This window comes from Desmodus rotundus, chromosome 1 (genome assembly GCF_022682495.2).
Source record: "Desmodus rotundus isolate HL8 chromosome 1, HLdesRot8A.1, whole genome shotgun sequence".
NCBI classification, from domain to species: Eukaryota; Metazoa; Chordata; class Mammalia; order Chiroptera; family Phyllostomidae; genus Desmodus; species Desmodus rotundus.
The window spans coordinates 42,266,886-42,287,724 of NC_071387.1; the positions used below are offsets into that span (position 1 = coordinate 42,266,886).

General features: G+C 33.8%; 1 protein-coding gene across 4 annotated transcripts in view; it reads right to left on the minus strand.

The window, feature by feature from the left end:
- Positions 1-20,839, minus strand: part of VPS13A (vacuolar protein sorting 13 homolog A) — a 204,021-nt gene that overhangs the window by 124,293 nt on the left and 58,889 nt on the right. For all 4 annotated transcript variants that reach the window (XR_008426793.2, XM_024555661.4, XM_045191605.3 and 1 more), the window contains exons 20-26: positions 19,588-19,724; positions 17,271-17,403; positions 13,377-13,494; positions 8,977-9,115; positions 2,077-2,158; positions 675-829; positions 204-360 (exon numbers count right to left, since the gene is read on the minus strand). Coding sequence is in view for 3 of the 4 variants with exons in the window: in XM_024555661.4 (XP_024411429.2) it covers positions 204-360; positions 675-829; positions 2,077-2,158; positions 8,977-9,115; positions 13,377-13,494; positions 17,271-17,403; positions 19,588-19,724 (921 nt within the window). In the remaining variant the exon portion in view is untranslated. The remainder of the gene's footprint in view (positions 1-203; positions 361-674; positions 830-2,076; positions 2,159-8,976; positions 9,116-13,376; positions 13,495-17,270; positions 17,404-19,587; positions 19,725-20,839) is intronic.

The following is a 20,839-nucleotide window of genomic DNA, read 5'->3' on the forward strand; positions in this document are numbered from 1 at the left end:
ATTTTCCATAATAAAAAAAATTATCTTCATTTTCTCTCTGGTCTATCTAGATTCCCACATATAAGATAAAAGTTAAAAACTAACTGATAATATGTTTCTGAGAATGTTTCAGCAAATGTATTTATTTAATGCCTAGAGAGTTAAAAACTGTACAGTAGGCAGCTGAACAACAAAATTATTTATTTTAAAACACAGATTCTTACCCAAGTATTCTGGGCATTTTAGGCAGAATTCTTTCAAAAAGGCAGTGGCTTTCAAATCAAATGTTCTAAGCTCTACTTCTGTGCCCAATCCTAAGACAAGAATTTCTACCACAGGTAGTTCACAATCTTCAACAAGGTGATAAAATTGAACTGATACCTGGAGAAGAAAGAAAAAAGAAACTAATATTAGCTAAATGAAAGAATTGCGTATGCGGTGACAGTTATGTATGGATACCTGAGGTATGCATACAATGTAAATGATACGTACTTAAAATAAAAGATGTTATAAGCACACAAACATACAACGCACACAAAGAAAAGAAGGGGAAACAACACAGTAACATCTGGGTTCGGCTTAAATAGGGTGAAAGCAACAGTGTGTATTAGTAATGACACTATATAAATAAGCTGTGAATAGTAAAAATAATAACCAATTTAAACAAACCATATCAATTTTACCATGGTACATACCTCTGGTACTTCAAATCTTATTTTATACTGAATTATATTTTTTGAACAATCCAGGTTTTGCAACTCGTTTAGTTGACAACTTTTAACTTTAGTTGTTGGCTGAAAAGGTTCTTCCAAGGGACTACATGGCGCATCATAAAATTCCTCCTCTGAATCTAAGTATCACAGAACATTGTTTACATCAATAACCAAGATGATTTATTTAATAACATATTTATAATTTTTCTAAAGTAAATATGAACAATAAAACACCAAAAATGGTCTCTTTCAAAAATTTATAATGTAAAGAGGAGAAAATAAATCTTAAAGTTTAGAGATTATGTCTGAACAAATAACATTCCTGATGACAAAAAGTACTGAAGCTTACAAAATGCATTCCTTACCTAAATGAACTTGTAAAATCATTGGTCTATCTAAAAATGGTTAAAGAAAATTTTATAGCAAGTGACAATACCAATGATTACCACATCATGAATAATCAAAGGAACACACTAATATGTTCACCCCTGGAGAGCAAAAAAGGACCTAGTTAAAAACTCTGCAATGTTAAAAGCAGAAGGCAGGTCCTAAAGTTTGAATGGAGCAACCAACATGGAGCACTACTTCATATACATACATAGGTACATACACAAATACATATGTGATAATAAATTTGTAGAATTTGCTACTTTAAAAAAAGTCAAAAAGTTAAAACCATTAAAAGAAGGTTTAAAGGAAACTAAGACAAGCTGAAGTACATCTCTAACAACCTAAGATCGCATTTAGGGCAGATGAGCTCACAAACAATACCTTCACCCTTCCCACCCCTCCCTGCCCTGGTCACAGCACACAAAGGAGAACATTCTCTAGAGAACTGAAAGCCAACATGGCAACTTCTGTTATTTAATACGGAGCAATTTTAAAAGTCTTAAAAACTGAAAATTATTTTTCTTTCCTATGTGGCCAAGAAAAAGCATCTACTTGAGGTCAAAATATTAACCCGTTTCCTTGTGTAAATACATAGTAAGGCTTGGTTTTACTCCTTTAATAATAAAAAACAAAAAAGGAAAATATCCAAAGTAAAAAAAACCTTATAATAACAAAATTCTCCAAATACATAAGTATCACATGAATTAGATATCTATAAAGTTTAATGGGACCTCTTAGCTCACAGCAGGATTAAGATGATTAAATTACTAGATGTCCTTGTAATTGAGTTCAACTTTTATGCACCAAAACTCCCACTGCAAAAGTAACTTTAAGGGACATCCAAATTAGAGTGACTTAAGGGAATTTTAGTAAAATTTCTGGAAAACGTACAAATATCTGCTATTGCCTGAAATTTTTATATGCTTTCAAAGTGAAAATTATTTCTGTAAGGTATTTATAATAAGGAAAATTTTCTAAAGTGGCTTCCTTTTACCATCTTCAACACGTTTCAGTTCCAATAGAGGAATCACTTTCTGTGATATCTGTGATGCTCCCAAAGAAGCGGACCTTTGTATCTGAAAGAAAAGTAATTCACTGTTACTTAGCACAAAGACTTTATTCAAGGCTCTAAGGCACTTTAGACACCACCCCCAAAAGAGAAAAAATCCAGTCTGAATTAGACAAGTAAATTATAAGAAATACATTTAAAGAAGTGATTTTTACAATTTCAGGGCTAGATATAAACTGTAGAGCTATTTTTGTAATTTCTCCACTGACAGACTTTGAGTAGAAAGTGACCTTAGATACATCTAAACCCAATGCCTTGCAAATGAAGAAGCCACCTTCATGACATCCATGAGGAACAACAAGTCTCAAGATTTAAAGCCTATACACTTGAAGAATTTGCAATTTTATTTTAAATTTTTATAAGCTATTTTAGTAAATTTACTTACTGCTCTGGGAAATATAGCATAAAAAACATGTAACGCAGTTTGAAAATCATAAAAAAAAGACACCCTGTATCTGTCACGCAGGCCGAGAAACAAGCCATACCCCATTGACCTAGAAACACCCTCCTCTGACTGCCTTCCCCACCAATGATCGCGATCTTGCTTGTATTTAGTCTGCTTTTCTAAACCTAGGAACTAGTCTCTAAATAATGCATTTACCTCTGCATCTTTCTATAGTGTAGAAAAAGAAAATATTGCATGTATCTTTTGGTGATATTATTCTACAAAAAAACCTTTCAATTGTATCTGCATTGACAGTTTACTCATTCTCACTGCTATAGTGTATTCCATGGATGAACAAACCACTACTTCATTGTCCCCTACACTGTTGATAAATATTCGTGTGGTTCACAGGTTTTTGCTTTTATTCACAGTGGCGCTATAAGCATCCTTGAACCTGACCCAGGTGCTCACATGCAAGACTTCCCGTGGTGTATATATCAAAGAGTACACCTTTGAAATGCATATGTACACCTTTCTAAGTTCTACAAAACTGTATTCACAAGTGGTTACAACACATTACACTGATGTGAGCACATTAGAGTTCGTATGGCCATACCCTCAAAAAAGCTTAATGTTTTTAGACGTTTTAAACTTTGCCAATATCACTGCCAGTTTCACCCTAGTTTTAATTACAATTTCACAAATGCATAATAGTTACACAACACATTAAAGTTTCATGGGTTATTTGTGTTTGTCCTTCTCAGAATCCTGTTCATTCTGGGAATACCTTTTTATTAAAAAATGATCTACTACACAGAGGCACATAACTGTACGTACACGGCTCAGTAACTTTTCAAAAAGTAAACACACTCATGCACACAGCATCTAGACCCAGGAACAGAACTCTACCAGCAACTCAGAAGCCTCCCTCGTGCTCCTCAGAATCATTCCACATGCTCCCAAAACACAATGACCATGCTGCCCTAATTTTAATTTTAATGCAATAAATGTTTTTGCATCTAAAGCCATAAAATAGCAGTTTGCTTTTGCATTTTCCTGCTGAGTAATAAAGTCACACACTTTATCTTAAAAAACCAACAAGTTCACTAAATCAAAGTAACATACACTCAAATAAATCAATACAAAAACATGATCAGTTAAAAGACACTCAAAGAAAGAAGCTCCTGGCCACATACTAGGTCTCCTCATTAAATTAACAATTGATTTCTCATTTGAATCCATGAAAGACAAAAAGTACTGGAATGACATTGAAAGGGCTAAAAGAATATAAAGGTGAACCAAGAATTTTATGTATGATGAAACTGTTCCTTAAAAAATTGAAATTAAGACACTGCCACACAGACAGCATCTGAAGAAGTGTGTACCATTAGACTTGACCAACAAAAAATGCCAAAGAGAGTCCTTTAGGTTGAAGTAAAGAACACTAGGCAGGAACACAAAGCCATAGCTAGAAACAGAATTTCCAGTAAAGATAATCCCATGGACACATACATAAGAAAGTATTATTGGATTTATAGTTCAAAACTACAATTTGTATAATCTACATGCTTACAAGAAAAAAGTATTAAAAGGTTATAATGGATACTGAGCACCCAGTGCACGAAGGTGCAATGTGTGACACCTTAGTAATGGCAGAACAGAGCTCAACCAGTAGCATGCAGAAACTCTTCTGCGTTTCAACTCAAAACACAATGTTATAAACTGGTATCAACTCAAAACACAATGTTATAAATTAAGAATGTTAAATAAAATAAAACTGACATACCAGCTACAAAGAAAATATCTAAAAGTATACACAAAGTAAATTAGAAGGGAATCAAACAGTTCACTCCAAAAACCCACTAATTCCAAGAAGAGGGAGTAAACAGAGAAAATGAGTGTAAGACATACAGAAGACAAAAACCAAAATGACAGAAGGAAGTCTGTCCTTATCAGTAAGCATTTTAAATATCAACAGATTGAACCATCTAATCAACAGGCACTAACTGGCAGAATGGGTAAAGACATATATATACATATGATTCAACTACATGCTGTGTACAACAGATTCATTTTAGACCCAAATACATAAACAGGCAGAAAATGAAAGGATGAAAAGGGATATTCTAATAGCAGTCAAAGCATAGGTGGTTTCAAACCACCTACTGGTTTCAAACAAAAGTCATCATATATAATAAAGAAGATAATTTGCTAGGAAGATGTTAACAATTATAAATATATACGCCAAACAATAAAGTCCCAAAATATGTGAAGAAAACATTAAGAAAAGAGGAGAAATAGTTTGATACTTCAATATCCCCTTTCAATAAAGGACAGAACATCTGGACAAAAAAGATCAGTAAGAAAATGACTGGAACACTATGTATCACCTAGATATAACCGATAAATACAGCATAATGTCATGTATATGTGGAATCTGAAACAAGAAAGAAAGTCAAACTCAAAGAAACAGAGTATAAAAGTGGATGCCAGGGGCTGGGGGTTGAGGAAAAAGGAAAAGTTTATTAAAGGTAGAAACTTTTAGATATAAGATGAATCTAATTTAAAATATGGTGACTATAGTTGATAACACTATATTGTATAATTGAAATATGCTGAAGAGTAGAACTTAAATTCTTCTCCCCCACCCCACCAAAAAAAGAGATAAATATGACAGGTAATGGATGTGTTAATTAGCTAGAAATGGGAAAAACTTTCACAATATATATCAAATCACCCCAATGTACATGTTAAATGTTTGAGAATTTTATTAATCAATTCTCCCTCAATAAAACTTTTTAAAAAATCACTGCAGAAAGCAACTTCCTACTGAGGAATATATAAGCAACATTCAACTTCAACATATATTTAAATTTAAGACTTGTGACTAAAAGTTTGTTTGAGACATGTCAAACAATCATTCATGAAGGGGTGGTTCTTTGTTTAAAATATATTTTATTTGACCTATAAAACCACTTCAACTTAAAACAAAGCTCTTAGTACAGATCTACTTTTTATACTGAACTTCCTTGGGAAACTTGGAAGAAGCAGAAACAGAACCCCTGCAGATTAGGAAACCACCTATATATATGTGTATAGAAAACTATGTGGTAACAGCACAAAGAATGCCAGCTGGAGATTTGTTTTAAAAAAAGAAATGAAAAGAAACAGCAAGCTACAAGCTACATGATCTTAGGCAAAGTATCTAACCTCTCTAAAAGAGAATTTGTCAGCAAAATAATGACGGTAGTATGCAACTTGCTGGATTGTGATAAGGATTAAAGATAAAAATATGCAAAAACATAGAAGTTTGCTAGCTGTTAAATATAAATAATAGAGAGCCTTAAATAGAGTCCTCTTCCAAATGTGTGGCCTGACACAACACAGAAATTCACTTTAAAAAAGATTAAATGGTAATTTTCAGATTTTTATGTAAGCATTGGATTTTTAAAAGGAACATGATCTAGTGTAGATCATGTGTTTGAGACTCTCTTAATATAGGCTTACAGCTGTAATACAAATAAATAATATAATTAATAAATAACAAAACAAGAATAAACTGTCTCATTTACTTACCATTGTAAACCTACTTTTGCCCATCCCTGTATACTGTGATTAAGTCTGGGAGTGGGTGGGGAGGGAATTCCTCTTAGCCATCACTGATAACTAAGATAGAGCCTAATAGTTACACAGACAGTTTTTCTTAAACTTATAACAGCTTAAGAAAAAAAATACTGACAGTGTGAAAGACAATAAACATCAAGGCAAAAAGGACTCAGAGGTATGCAGTCAGCACAGCATGAACCTGATGGAAGAACCAGACTTAGGAAACTGTCACAGAAATTCTCCTCAACAATTTGAACAGCATAAAGTTTTTTAAAAATTTAAAACTTTAATTGGATTGTTTGTCTTCCTGGAGTCTAATCAACAAAACAAACAAGCAAGCAAAATATAACCAGAGACACTGAAATTAAGAATAAACTGACAGTAACCCAGAGGGAGGTGGGAGGAGATAACGGGAAAAGGGGTTGGGTTGTCAAAGAACTTGTATAAAGGACCCATGGACAAAGCCAAACGGGGGATAGGACTGAGGGTGGGAGGTGGGGGTGGCTGGGGTGGGGGGCGGGGTTGTGGGGAGAAAATGGAGACAACTGTACTTGAACAACAATAAAAAAAAATTTTAAAAATAAAAAAAGTAAAATTAAGCCCTGGCTGGTGTGGCTTATTTGGTTGGGCGTCATCCAACAAACGAGAAGGTCAAGGATTTAATTCCCATTCACAGCACACGCCCAGGATGCAGGTTCAGTCCCCTGGTCAGGGGTTAGAGCACAGATGAAAGGCAACCAAGTGATGTTTCTCTCTCACACAGAAGTTTCTCTCACTCTCTTTCTCCCTCCCCTCTTCCTCTCAGCATGTCCTCGGGTGAGGATAAAAAATGTTTTTAATTAAAAAAGAGGTTTACCATGTAAGTAACTATAAATAAAATAGTATGGTATCGGTGAAAGGACAGACACAGACAGATCAAAGGAAAGGATACAGAAATCATTGTAAAAGATCATAGCCAGAAACAGATTCAACTCACTGAAGAAACTTTTTTCAACAAATGAAACTGAAATAACTAGAAATATAAATGTAAAATAGAATGATGACTCATCATACTCAATGTATAAAAATATTAACAAGTAATGGATCATAGCCCTAAACATAAAATCTAAAAATATAAGATTTCTAGAATAAAACATAAGAGAAAATCTTTTTGCCAATGTGTTAGGCAGATTTCAGATGAGATAAAAGGCTTTATCCATTAAAACAATTAAAAATTAAATTTCATCAAAATCTAAAACATCTTTTAAAAAGACACTTAAAACATAAAAAGCACAGCAACAGACTGAGAAAATACTGTAGAACACGAAAGTGTTCAGGATGATGGTACAATGTATCAGAAACATTCTCAAATCTTTGAGGAAAAAACTTCTTTACACTATTTTACAACATTGCTATAAGTCTGAAATTACTTCAAAAAAAAGTTAAACAAAAAATCAGAATTTTTTTCAAAAGAGAAAAATAGGAATGGCTATTTCCTTTTTGAAATTCACTTCATAAAAGACACATAACACAAAACCCAAACATCATGAAGGGAAATCTAACAACTTTAACTACATAAAAAGTTTGGCGTGGCAAAAATAAGTGTATCAGAATAAAAACAAATAATAAATTTTTAAAAACTGATTGTAAGTGAAAAACTTTGAATATTTCCTTAACTGGAAAATAATAACCCAACAGAAGACATAAACAGCTGTTTTCAAAAACAGAAATGCAAATATTCAAACTTATGAAAGTAAGGTCCATCTTATTCATAAAGAAATGCCTATTAAAACCACAAGGTAACATTCCTTCATTTAATAGAATAAATTTTAATATGTGTTAATATGATTCATGAGAACAGAGAAACGGACACTCATTTCCTATTGGTGGGACTATAAATCAGGACTCAATTTAGAAAAGAAATTTGGCAAAGTTCATTAAATTATAATATTCACATGGTATTTTATAATATTCAAATGGTAATTATAATATTCACATGGTATATTCAACAATTCTTCTAGGAATTTATTTAATGGATAAAAATATGCCCAAATCTATATAAAAGAAAGTTCAAAGCCATATTTTCACAAGTAAAAACACTCGTAACAATGTGAATGTCCACCAAAAGGGGATTATGTTAGGTAAAGGATGGTATACACACACATAATTCAAAACTACAGGATGGGGCAAAAGTAGGTTCATAATTGTTCATATGGAAAACAATAATTAATAAATAATAATACCAGAATAAACTCGGGGTTTAGCATACTCACAAGGACAAACCTGCTTTTTCCCCACCCTGTATACTGCAACAAAAAATAAGGTAGATCTGGGCTAAAATGGAAATATCTCGAAGATGTTTAACATGGACAACAATGGTAAAGAATACAGGTTCAGAACACTAAGTATAATCTCACTTATGTAAATTTTTTTTCAGGTTTTTTAAAAAATTTTTATTGTTACTCAATTACATTTGTCTGCATTTTCTCCCCATCACTTATGTAAATTTTGAGAACACAAGAACATATATACATGTACATACACACAAGCACATATGTTTATATGTGTGTGTACTAGCATAGGCCATAAACATTTCCCGAAAACTAGAGCTGCAGTGGCTAAAGTGTTACCACTGAGGACAAGAACTGAAGGCTGGAGAAGTAAAGAAAGGTAGACTTACCATTTTACACTTTAGGCACCTTTTACTACTTCATCATTCGTCCTTTTAAAATATAATTTTTAAATGTCCATTCAGATGAATTGGTTTTTTTTACCCAAAATTTCCGTGGCTGTTAAAATAACAGCTGTGAATTCTTTTTAATTTGTGCTTTTATTCATTTTGTAAGTAATATTACCTGAAACGGTTTGACAGGGGTGTGCACTTCAGTTGCAGGTGTGGGTTTTGGAATGCTTTCAATCAATTCCAAAATCCCTTGCAGTTTTTTATCTGAAATTCTTAAAGAAATCAGTGGTAATTTTCCAAAAATCTTGAATCTGTATCAAAAAGAGAGGAATCATCATAACTCAATTTTTATTCTGATTTAAATGCATTAATTAAAAAGATGACTGTTCCCCTTACATTATCGCAAAATAATCAAATGTGATTTTAGCACTAAAAATTACCCACAGTCCATGTGCAAATTATCCCATGTTCTCCACTCAAATTTACACAACCTTATTGGCCAGTCATTAGATAAAATAATCTCATTTTTCAAACGCTATTTTCTAATGTTACTGTGTTTATTATCCCACTACTATCTGCCAAGGACAGTTGACAATTACTATTTGTCAAGTCTTAGTTACATGATAGGCATTAAGGAGAGCACTGGATATGCATTATGCTAAATAGTCCTCACAACCTAGGAGGCAGACAACTTATTTCTCTTCCCTGTTCCTTATAAGTTCTCGTATGTATATAGCTCCTACCAAGAAATTAAGACTTTAGTAATTCAAATAACTTGTCCAAGAGATTATACATCTAAAACCATGTTTAAAAATCTGATCTGACTATAAACAGGAAAAAAACACATGAGCGTATAAAATAGATGCATGTGACAAAATCTAACGTACATTCATAAAAAAAAAAAAACACCTCTCAGTAAACTAGAATAAAGGATAACTTTTCAACTTGAAAAACCTACAGCTGACATCACACTTAGTAGTGAAAATACTCAAAGCTTTCCAGGTATGATTAGGTGCAAAGCACACATTCCTCTCACTGCTCCTTTTCAAGATCATGTTGACGGTCCTACCCAATGCATTAAGGCAAGGAAAGAAAATAAAAGTCATACAGATTGGAAAAGAAAACATAAAACTGTCCTTGTTCAAACTGATGAAATAATCCTCTACGTAGAAGACCCAAAGAGAAACAACAACAACAAAAACACCTCCTGGAACTTATAAACGGTTATTGTAACTGCAGGATACAAAGTTAATATGTAACAGTCAATCACTTTCCTATACACCAACAATGGAAAAGTGGAACTAGAAATTAAAAACACAACACTACTTATATTAGCACCCTCCAAAAGAAATACTCAGGTGTAAAACTAAAAATATATACAAGATCTACATGAGAAAAACTTCAAAACTGAAGAATGAAATCAAAAAACTATATAAACAGAGGTATTCCCTTTTCATGAACAGGAACACTCAATATTGTCAAATGTCAATTCTTCCCAAACTGATCTACAGATTCAATGCAATCACAAACAAAATCCCAGCAACTTATTTAATAGATATTAACAAAATAATTCTAAAATTTATATAAAGACACAAAAGGCTGGAATGGCCAATACGATATTAAAGGAGAAGAACAAGGTTGGAGGATTGACACTCCAACCTTGACTTACTATAGCCCTGACTGGTGTGGCTCCTTGGGTTGAGTGGCAGCCTGCAGAACAAAAGGTCACCACCAGTTGAATTTTGGTGGTGTCACATGACTGGGTTGCAGGCCACGTCCCCAGGTGGGGGTGTGCAAGAGGCAACTGATTGATGTTTCTTTTGCACATCAATGTTTCTCTCCCTCTTTCTCCCTCCCTTCCCTCTCTCTAAAAATAAAAATAAATTTAAAATCTTTTAAAAAATACTTACTATAAAGCTACAGGAAGACATTGATGTTGGTGAAACAATAAACAAATAGATCATCTGAGAAAAGACAGTCCAAGAAAAGACCTCCATAAATACAGTCAACTGACCTTGGACAAAGGAACAAAGGCAATAAAATGAAGCAAAGACATTCTCTTCAACAAAGAGAACGGGGCTGGAATAAATGGACATCCACATGTAAGAAACATGTATCTAGACAACAAACTTAACCTTCACAAAAATTCAAAATGGATCACAGATCTAAGTGTAAAATCCAAACACTATATAACTTCAAAAAGATAAATTCAAGAAAACCTAGATGACCTTAGGTATTGGCCATGACTTTTTCTACACAAAGGCACAATTCATGAAAAACAGTAACTGATAAGTTGGACCTCATAAAATTAACACTTCGGATCTACAAAAGACAATATTAAGAGAATTATGAGACACACCACACATGGAGGGAAAATATTTGAAAAACATACATCTCAAAAAGAACTGTTATCCAAGAATATACAAAGGATTCTTAAAACTCAGTAAGACCAACAATCCAATTGGAGAAATGGGATAAAAATCTTAACAGATACCTCATCAAAAAAGATATACAGGTAATAAGTGAACGTATGAAAAGATGCTTCACAGCATATATCATCAGGTAAATACAAATTAAAACAGCAACGAGATACCACAACACACTTATTAAAATGACCACAAGCTGGAATACTGACGATACCAAATAATGACAACAGTGTGTAACAGCAGGGACACTCATTCATTACTATTGGAAATGCAAAATGGTGCAGCCACTTTGGAAGTTTGGTGGTTTCTCACAAAAGGAAACATAGTTTAACCATATGACCCAGAAACTGAGCTCTTTGGTATTGACCCAAATGATGTGACACTTGCGTCCCCATAAAAACCTGCACACAAATGTCTGTGGCATCTTTACTCATAGTTTTCTATGAATGAAACTTATCCACATAAACTTTATACTCCAACTTTATAACCAAAAGTTGGGAGCAACCAAGATATCTGTCAGCAGGTGAATGGATAAACTGTTGTATATCAGACAATGGAATAGTATTCACCACTAAAAAGGAGCTAGGAAGTCATGAAAAGACATGGAAGAACTTTAAATGCATAGTATTAAGTGAAAGATGCCAATCAGAAAAGGCTACATATTGTGTGACTCCAATTACATGAAATTCTGAATAAAGCAAAACTACTGACACAGTAAAAAGGTCAGTGTTTGCCAGGGCTTGGGGATGGTAGAGGAATAAGTAGGTGGATCACAAAAGATTTTTACAGCAGTAAAAATACTCTATGTGATACAGTCTATATGAAACCATAACAATGAATACATGTCATTATGCTTTTGTCCAGAACCACAGAACACACAACACCAAGAGTGAACTGCAATGTAAACTATGGACTTGGGTGAACATGACGTTTAACGTAGGTCCATCGATTACTACAAATGTACTACTCTGGTGGGGATGTTGTTAATGGGGGATGCTATGTATAGGTGGATACAGGGGGTATATGAGAAATCTATCTTCCTATCAATTTTTCTGCGACCCTAAAATTGCTCAAGTCCTTAAAAATAATAAGAGAGACTGACATCAAAGAGAGAGTAAATATTCATTCACTGCACTTTTTTTTAATCTGCACACTTTTCTTAAAACTTACTTTTCAATTCACATACCAGTTTAACTTAGGAACATACTATGGAGCAGTCTCATTAATGTATCTAAACTTCCCAATGTCTTTAAATATGCCTGTATGACCTGAAGATGATGGGTGCCAACACACTACCTCCCAAATAATACAGAACTTCCTTTGCCTTAAAATTTCTAAGTTCAAACTTAAAAAAAATACTACCTGATATTGGCAGGGTTCTAGGATTTTATATACTATCATATTTATACTGCTTGCCAAGTTACAGAATTTCTTAAAAAGCTTCTCAGATTTCATCTTTTTAAACCATTATAGTTTCTACCTGTGGTTATTTCCGGTACACTTCTCTCATCCTAACTTACAGCCATTTTAGTATCACAGAATACTAATTCGAATGGCTTTCCTGGTGTCATTTCCCTTTTACTAATCACATTTGGCTGTCGTGCACTGAACCAGAGGCTGGCAAACTATGGTCATGGGTTAATCCAGCGTGCGGCTTACTTTTCTAAATAAAGTATTATGGAAACACAGCCCATTCATTATGTATTGTTGAATCAACAGATGCGAACCTGGCTACACAGAAGAACAACTGTATATTTATTTTTTTAAACTGCATGTAATTGGACCCAAATAGTTCAAACCCATGCTGTCCAAGGGTGAACTGTACCGAGAGTAGTCAAATTCATAGAGATGTAACACAGACATGACTGTCACGAGCTAGGGCGGGGGAAGGGAGAAAGGAAAGGACATTGACGTTTAATGGGCACAGAGTCTCCATTCGGGAAAGTGACGAAGTTCCAGAGATGGAGAGTGGTGACGGTTGCACAACATGAAAGTACCTAATGTCACTGAATTATTCAGTTAAAGTGGTAAATATTGGGTTTACTCATTTTAACCACACACACACAATGAATCAATGAATATGGTATTTCCTTAGCTACCGAATTACTGAGAAAACCTATTGTCTCATGAAACAGATGATACATACTTAGGCATCCTTATATCCATGAAAACCATGGCCTTCGAGAATTCCACGTTGAAGTGCAGAGGTACCAAAATATGTTGTGTAGATTCACTGAGTTTCCGTGCTTCTTTCCAATTATCACCTAATTACAGAAAACAGTGTGTTTAACACATGTAGAACTTAAAAGATACCAAACGTAAAATTATGTTTAATACTTCATAGTCACAAACTGCATGATTCACATCTAGATAATCATAACACCACGTGCCCAGGTACACATAATTGGCAGGTAAATTCTTTCCCTTTCATATTTTTCATTTGCTGCTTCATAAGACTCTCTATGTTTTAATAGGGAAAATGCTTACTAAGAACAACATAGTTTTAGTCAAATCTGCTGTGCATTCACTGGTAATCACCTACTCACAAAAACAACACGGCTCCAAGGCAATAATGAATACGGTAGGGGAGAGCACAGTTCTTCAGTAGTAACTAATAAAAGCTGCCATTTACTCAAGATTTGTAACTGGCACTGTTCTAGGCAATGTTTAAACTTTCATATAATTCTCACAATGATTTATAATCATCACATTTTAGAAAACTGAGACACAAAGGAATTTATAACTTGCTTACTACTACCGAAAGGCTAGTGAGTGATAAAGTTGAAATTTATATCCAGGTCTGCTAACATGTGACCTTCGGGAAACATTCACTGCAGTATTTCAAGCCTTACTGTTCAATAAGGAAACGGCTAAATACCTGACAGCACAGGCTTAGAACATCAGAGAGCTAATAAACACCATGGACTCAAGTGCCTAAAATATTACTGGTAAGTGAAAGAAAAATCACGATATAAAACTATGTAACTCATGTAAAGAATGCATTCATAAATACTCCCACTCATAAATACCACACAAGCATATTCCATATACTCATAGGTACATACATTGGAAAAAACACCCAAGGGTATGCACTGAAATATATTACATACATTACCTCACTTGAACCTAACAATTCCATGAGTCAGATAAAATCCTTAGTCAGGAAAAACCAAGTCAACAAAAGATTAGGTTTCTAGACATAGGTAGTAAAACAGATTTAATTACAATTTTAAATTCTAACAGCACTGAGACAAAATATTTCCTTCACGTCTCAATTTACAGGTAAAAAGATAAGATATTTAAAAACCGGGACTTCCTGACAAGATGGAGGTGTAGGTAGACACACTTCACCTCTCGCACAATCACAGAAAGAATTACAACTAAATCTCAAAACAAATAACATCCAGAACTGTCAGAAAACCAAACTGTATGGAAGTCCAACAACCAAGGATTTAGAGAAGCCATTATTTATCCTGACAGGTGCCTTTTACAGGGAGTCAAAGCAGCTCCACCTAAAACACACACCAGAAGGCTGCCAAATTGAAGAGACAAAGAAATGTGGCCCAAATGAAAGAACAGAATGAAATCTCAGGGAAAGAACTAAATGTGATGGAGATGGCTAACCTATCAGATGCAGAGTTCAAACCCTGGTGATTAGTATGGTCAAAGAACTCATTGAGTATGGCAACAACATAAACATAGAAATGAAGGTTACATTAAGTGAAATAAAGGAAAATCTACAGGGAACCAACAGTGAAGGGAAAGGAGCCAGGATTCAAATCAATGACTTGGAACTTAAGGAAGAAATCAACATTCAACCAAAACAGAAAGAAGAAACAAGAATTCAAAAAACAAGGACAGGATAAGAAGACTCTGAGACATCTCCAAATGTGCCAACATCCAAATCATAGGGGTGCCAGGAGAAGAGGAAGAGCAAGAAATTAACAACTTATTTGAAAAAACAATGAAAGAAAACTTTTCCAATTTGGTGAAGGAAATAAACATGCAAGTCCAGGAAGCACAGAGAATCCCAAACAAGTTGGATCCAAACAATATAACACCAAGACACATGATAACTAAAATGCCAAAAGTTAAAGATAAAGCGAGAATCTTAAAAGCTGCAAGAGAAAAGCAGAGAATTGCCTGCAAAGGAATTCCCATTAGATTGTCAGCTGATTTCTCAAAAGAAACTTTGCAGGCAAGAAGGGCCTAGCAAGAAGTATTCAAAGTGCTAAAAAGCAAGGACTTACAATCTAGATTACTCCATCCAGCAAAGCTATCATTTAGAGTGGAAGGGCAGATAAAGTGCTTCCCTAAGTAAAGCTAAAGGAGTTCATCATCACCAAACCATTACTACACAAAATATTAAAGGGAGTTAGCTAAAAAAAAGATCAAAACTATGACCATTAAAAAAGGCACAAAGTCACAGCTATCAACAACTGAATCTAAAAAAAACAAAGCAAACAACCAGAACAGGAACAGAATCATTTGGAGGTTTATTAGCTGGGAGGTGGAGAGGGGAGAATGGGGGGAAAATACAGGGATTAAAAAGCATATTAGGTAGGTACAAAATAGCCTGGAAGATGTTAAAAACAGTATAGGAAATGGAGAAGCCCAAGAACTTACATGCACAATCCATGGACATGAACTAAGAGGGGAACTGTTCGAAGGATGGGGGGTACTGGGCCTGGGGCAGCAAAGTGGGAAAAATTTGGACAACTGTAATAATATAATCAATAAAATGTACTTAAAAAGATATTTAAAACCTGTATTTTAGAATTTATCAAGAGAATCTATGACAATTACATAAAGTAACTCATCATAAAACCACATCAAAATGATTTAATTATTTAATAGTTAATGCCTATCAAAAACATGCCAAGAAATTCCAATAATTTTCAGACAATAATGATATATTTAATTTTTTTCACAAAGCATCTCAATATCTTAAATATTAAGTACAGTTAATGGGCTTCAAAAACTAACGACCAAAATGTATCAAACATACCAAAATACAGTAATTTACTCCCTGAAAATATTTATGAATGTTCTACAAACAATTTACATGTGCTACCCACTATACTTCTGGGCTCCTTCTACACCAACTAGAATATGGTAGAACCAACCACCAATTTCATTATCCTAAAGCAAATATAAAGAAATATAATCAAAATGTTCCAGTCGTAAGTAAACTGATATTTTTAACAATCATTACTTTGGATTCTCCATTGCTTCTCCTTTCATTAGTTAGCTCAGTTGATTGGAATTTGACCATATAAATACATAGAGATCTCCAACACAGTCACCAGTCCACCTTTGCTGAATTAGCTGAATGTTCACTAACAGTCCAGGGATTCAAAAGCAGTATGACAGTGGGAAGAGGGCTCAAATGCTCAGGGCTCTCTCACTATCCTTTCGTGGCTCCTGACAAGGGAATTTCTGGCTCTGTCAACTAGATCTGGATCAAAGACTCCTGATTAGCACAACAAAGTGAACAGGGTGAAGTTATGACTAAGAGAGTGATTCTCCTTGTATTTGAGTGGATATTTACGGCTGGCACTGTCACAGCCCCTGGGCTGGTTGCCTCCACCCTTCAGCAGTCTCTTCTGCTTATCTCACTGTCTTACACTAATATTTTTTAAAATGTGTCCGTGTTTTCCAACCTTGTCCAGCTTCTGGAAAACAGTGGTCTAAAACAGGATTTGTTAATCTTAGCACTACTGGCATTTTTGCCAAAGATGTCTTGGCTAACATTCCTCTACATTGTACGTTCATTAGCAGCACTGACCTCACCCACTAGATACTGGCAGTGCCCCCAGTGTCCATGTGTCACAACCAAAAACGTCTCCAGACGTTGACAATGGCTCTTGGGAGGTAAAGTTGCTCCCAGTTGAGATACTGCTCCTGTCTACCATACACTTCTAATGTAAAAAATGTAAAGTTATAACATATTCAGAATGAAGGTCTTCAGAGAAACTGTCTAAAAATATAATGAATCACTCCAGGAAACTAAACAATACATAATGCACTGTCTACTTACCAACTCTGCTGTAAAGCAGCTGTATGCTTGTAAGCTGAATATCAAAGGAGTCGTAAGCTCTATCCATTAACTCTTCAAGTTTGGCCCCGCCTTGTTTCATATCTGGTAATTCTGAACGACTTTTACTTGTTACCTTGAAGTTAATTTTAAGAGTTTAGACCCAGCAAAAATACTTCAAAGTGAAAAGATAAGGTTTTTATCTTTCAGAATATAATAAAAAATAGGAGAGGATAAACTCACAAGCTGACATAAGACTATTAGAAATGTCTTTATCCATAACATGTATAATGAGAAGGTTAGATATAAAAGTGAATTATAATATATTAAGTTATATTTCCTAATTATTTATGTTAAAAGAAAGGAACCAAGCCAGGCCTAGAGAATAATGAATATAACTAAATTATTTAAAAATCTGATACGAAGTCTTTTAAATAAAAACAAGAGACAAATATAGCTTATAACACATTTCTTTGACATGATGACAGGTATATAGTAGTTTTATAATAAGAACTAAGAGTCCAGGATTATACCATATGATTTCACTCACACATGGAATCTAATGAACAAACTGAACTAACAGCAAAATAGAGAGACTCAGAGAGAATTTGGGATGACAGCTAAGTGGTGGGGAGGTTAGGGGTGGAAGAAATGAGCAAAAAGGAGGAGGATTCATGGATGTGGACAACAGTGTGGAGACTGTGGAGTGAGGGAGGTGTAAGGGGACTAAATGGTGAAGAAATAAAATAGAATAAAAAAATAAAATAAAATAAAATAAATAAAAGTCCAGGATTAAATATTAGGAGCACTGAATTTTAGTCCCAACTCTGACATTTATGCGACCCCAAACAAGTTATATTTGTACCTCCTCTTTATTGATACACTATGCACACTCCATTTTTCACATAAGCATCCTGGAAATCACTCCACAACAGTAAATAAAGATCTTACTTAAATCATATATATATATATATTATATATTTTAACATTTTCCTCTGTTTCATATTGCGCATGTGTATAGTCAAAATTGATTATCTCTCTTTGAAAGGTAGTGAATTTTAAGCAAAAGATTAAGCAAATTGCCTAAGCTCAAAAAATAGATTGATACCCTTACTTTTGACCTTATGCTCTTTCCATTATACCAGGTTTCCTTGAACCAATTTCATAACCAAATCTACATATGAATAATTAGCTGTATAAATATTGTAACTGTAAATCCACCAGTTGCCTACATAATTACCAACTGAAAAGTAAAACATAGAAAAAAGGAGAATATCAATATCAAGGAAAGGCATATATTTGTTAGGTAGCAAGAAAGGGCATTCTAATATCACCCATCCCTCTTGGATCTTTAAGCTGTTACAGCTATTCCTTTACATTTAACAATATAGAGCAGTGCTATCCAACAGAACCTTCTACAATGATAAAATCGTTCTCCATCTGTGCGCTAACATAGTAGCCACTAGCCACTTGTGACTATTAAACACTTGAATGTGGCTAATGTGACTGAGGAGCTGAATTTTTATCTTACTTTATTTAAAACTTTTTTACTGATTTTGAGATATACACAAAGAAATATTGATTTGTTCTTCCACTTATTTGTGCATTCACTGGTTGTTTCTTCTGTGTGACCTGATGGGATCAAAGCCACAGCCTTGTATGGAGACAATGCTCTAACCGACTGAGCTATCCCGTCAGGGGTTTCTTACTCTATGCTGTTAACTGGCTTAATCAACCACATGTGGTCAGCGGTTATCATATGAACAGTGCTGATCTGGAAACACAAAAAAATTATCCTCTACTTAACACTACGAAGAAAAATACACATAATTGGATAGAAGGTGAAATGACTTAGGTAAATGCAATATGACCATCTCTCAATGTAGGATTATATGACAGAAATATTAAAATATCAATATCTAAAGTTATATACCCCCCAAATTTCAGAAGGACAAAGATATATTTGATTACTTCCAGAACTCCCACACAATCTATACATTGTAATTCATCCACTAATAAACTTCAATTGAAAAGAAAATAAACTCTTTAAGCATTACTCTCAAATTCTACACATAAAAGTAATTCTTAGGTTCACCCCTGACTTGCAGAGTTCAATTGCTCATTTTGCTTTTAGAAATGTAGGAAAATTACCTAATTAAATGAAACCTCACTTTATTCACCAGACAAGAAGATTTCTCAAATCCTACTACGTACCATAAATCTAAAAAGCAATATGCCAAATCAAACAGTCTAAACAAAATACATTTTAAACAAAGAAATACCCTATATTCCATATTTCAAAATAAATATTAGTATATACCTTTAAATGACCAAGGTCCAAAAGAAGCAGATTTGACGTTGGGCTAAAAATTCCATCTTGTGGGATAATAACATATGAAGCTTTCAAATTAATTCTGAGATCAAGAACTTTCTGTGTTTCAATAATATACAGCAGACCTGCAGAAAATACAAATCATCACAATATTTTTCACAAATTACTCAAGAAAAAGAATTACTAAATGTATGAATGTGCAATTAGAATTCATTTTAAAATGACCTAGAGCAAAATATTTTCAATATAAAGTAAAAATGTTTGTTATTAATGTGTACACACCTAATTAAATATAACTGAGTGAAAAATTAGAATTATTCCTCAAATAAATGTTCTTAACCCCCAAAACAATTTGGATAAAACTCAAGAGATAACATATCTAAAAAATTAAGTTTTATGAAACATTTATTAATAACTGCTATATTAGAATCTATATAATTCTTTCCAAATCATGAACTTACTACAGCTACATCTACCTTACTGAAGAATGATTCTTGATCCTTATGATATCACTGAGACAAGAAGAAGCCTGAATTATTAAATCATCTTCAATAAAAGCATATGTAAACCAGAAGAGGCAACAAACCAGTGTTCTCTATTCCTCAGATATTCCATTCACTTAAGGTGTTTTATTCTCATAAGTTTAATCCATTCACTTTCATGTGATTTGTATACCAAATTAATCTATTTCATAGTCCCAAATCCAGCACTGGCTTTTAAATCTAAAATTATTATCAATGATCACATTATAATGACCCCATGACATGGGAACTACTCCTCAAAGATGAAATTCTGTAAGCAGCCACTGAATCATTTTGAATCAATAAACAATGTTTATTTTTAAGGTTTAGGGCATCTGATATTCAAACAGAAAGGTACCTTACTTCACAAAGGACAACAACAACAAAACCCACACAAGAACTAACATGTTTTGACATGAATTGTGAGAAACTAAAAATGATAGTAACAATCTAATAAGTAAAATTATAAATACCTAGATTGAAAAAGTTTAAGTGATGTAGTTTATTTAACGTACATAACCTCATCCTATAGTCAAAAGCATGTGCAGTTAAAAGAACATTTTGTTCAGAGGTTACATAAGGTCACAAGAGAGCTAAATGGTAAAAGGGCAGGGATTAAACTAAAAAAGACCATTTCAAGAAGCCCTATGATTTTATAAAAGAATTCAAAGGCCAGTTTCTGTCATAAACAGAACTTCAAAAATCCTAACAAAATTTTA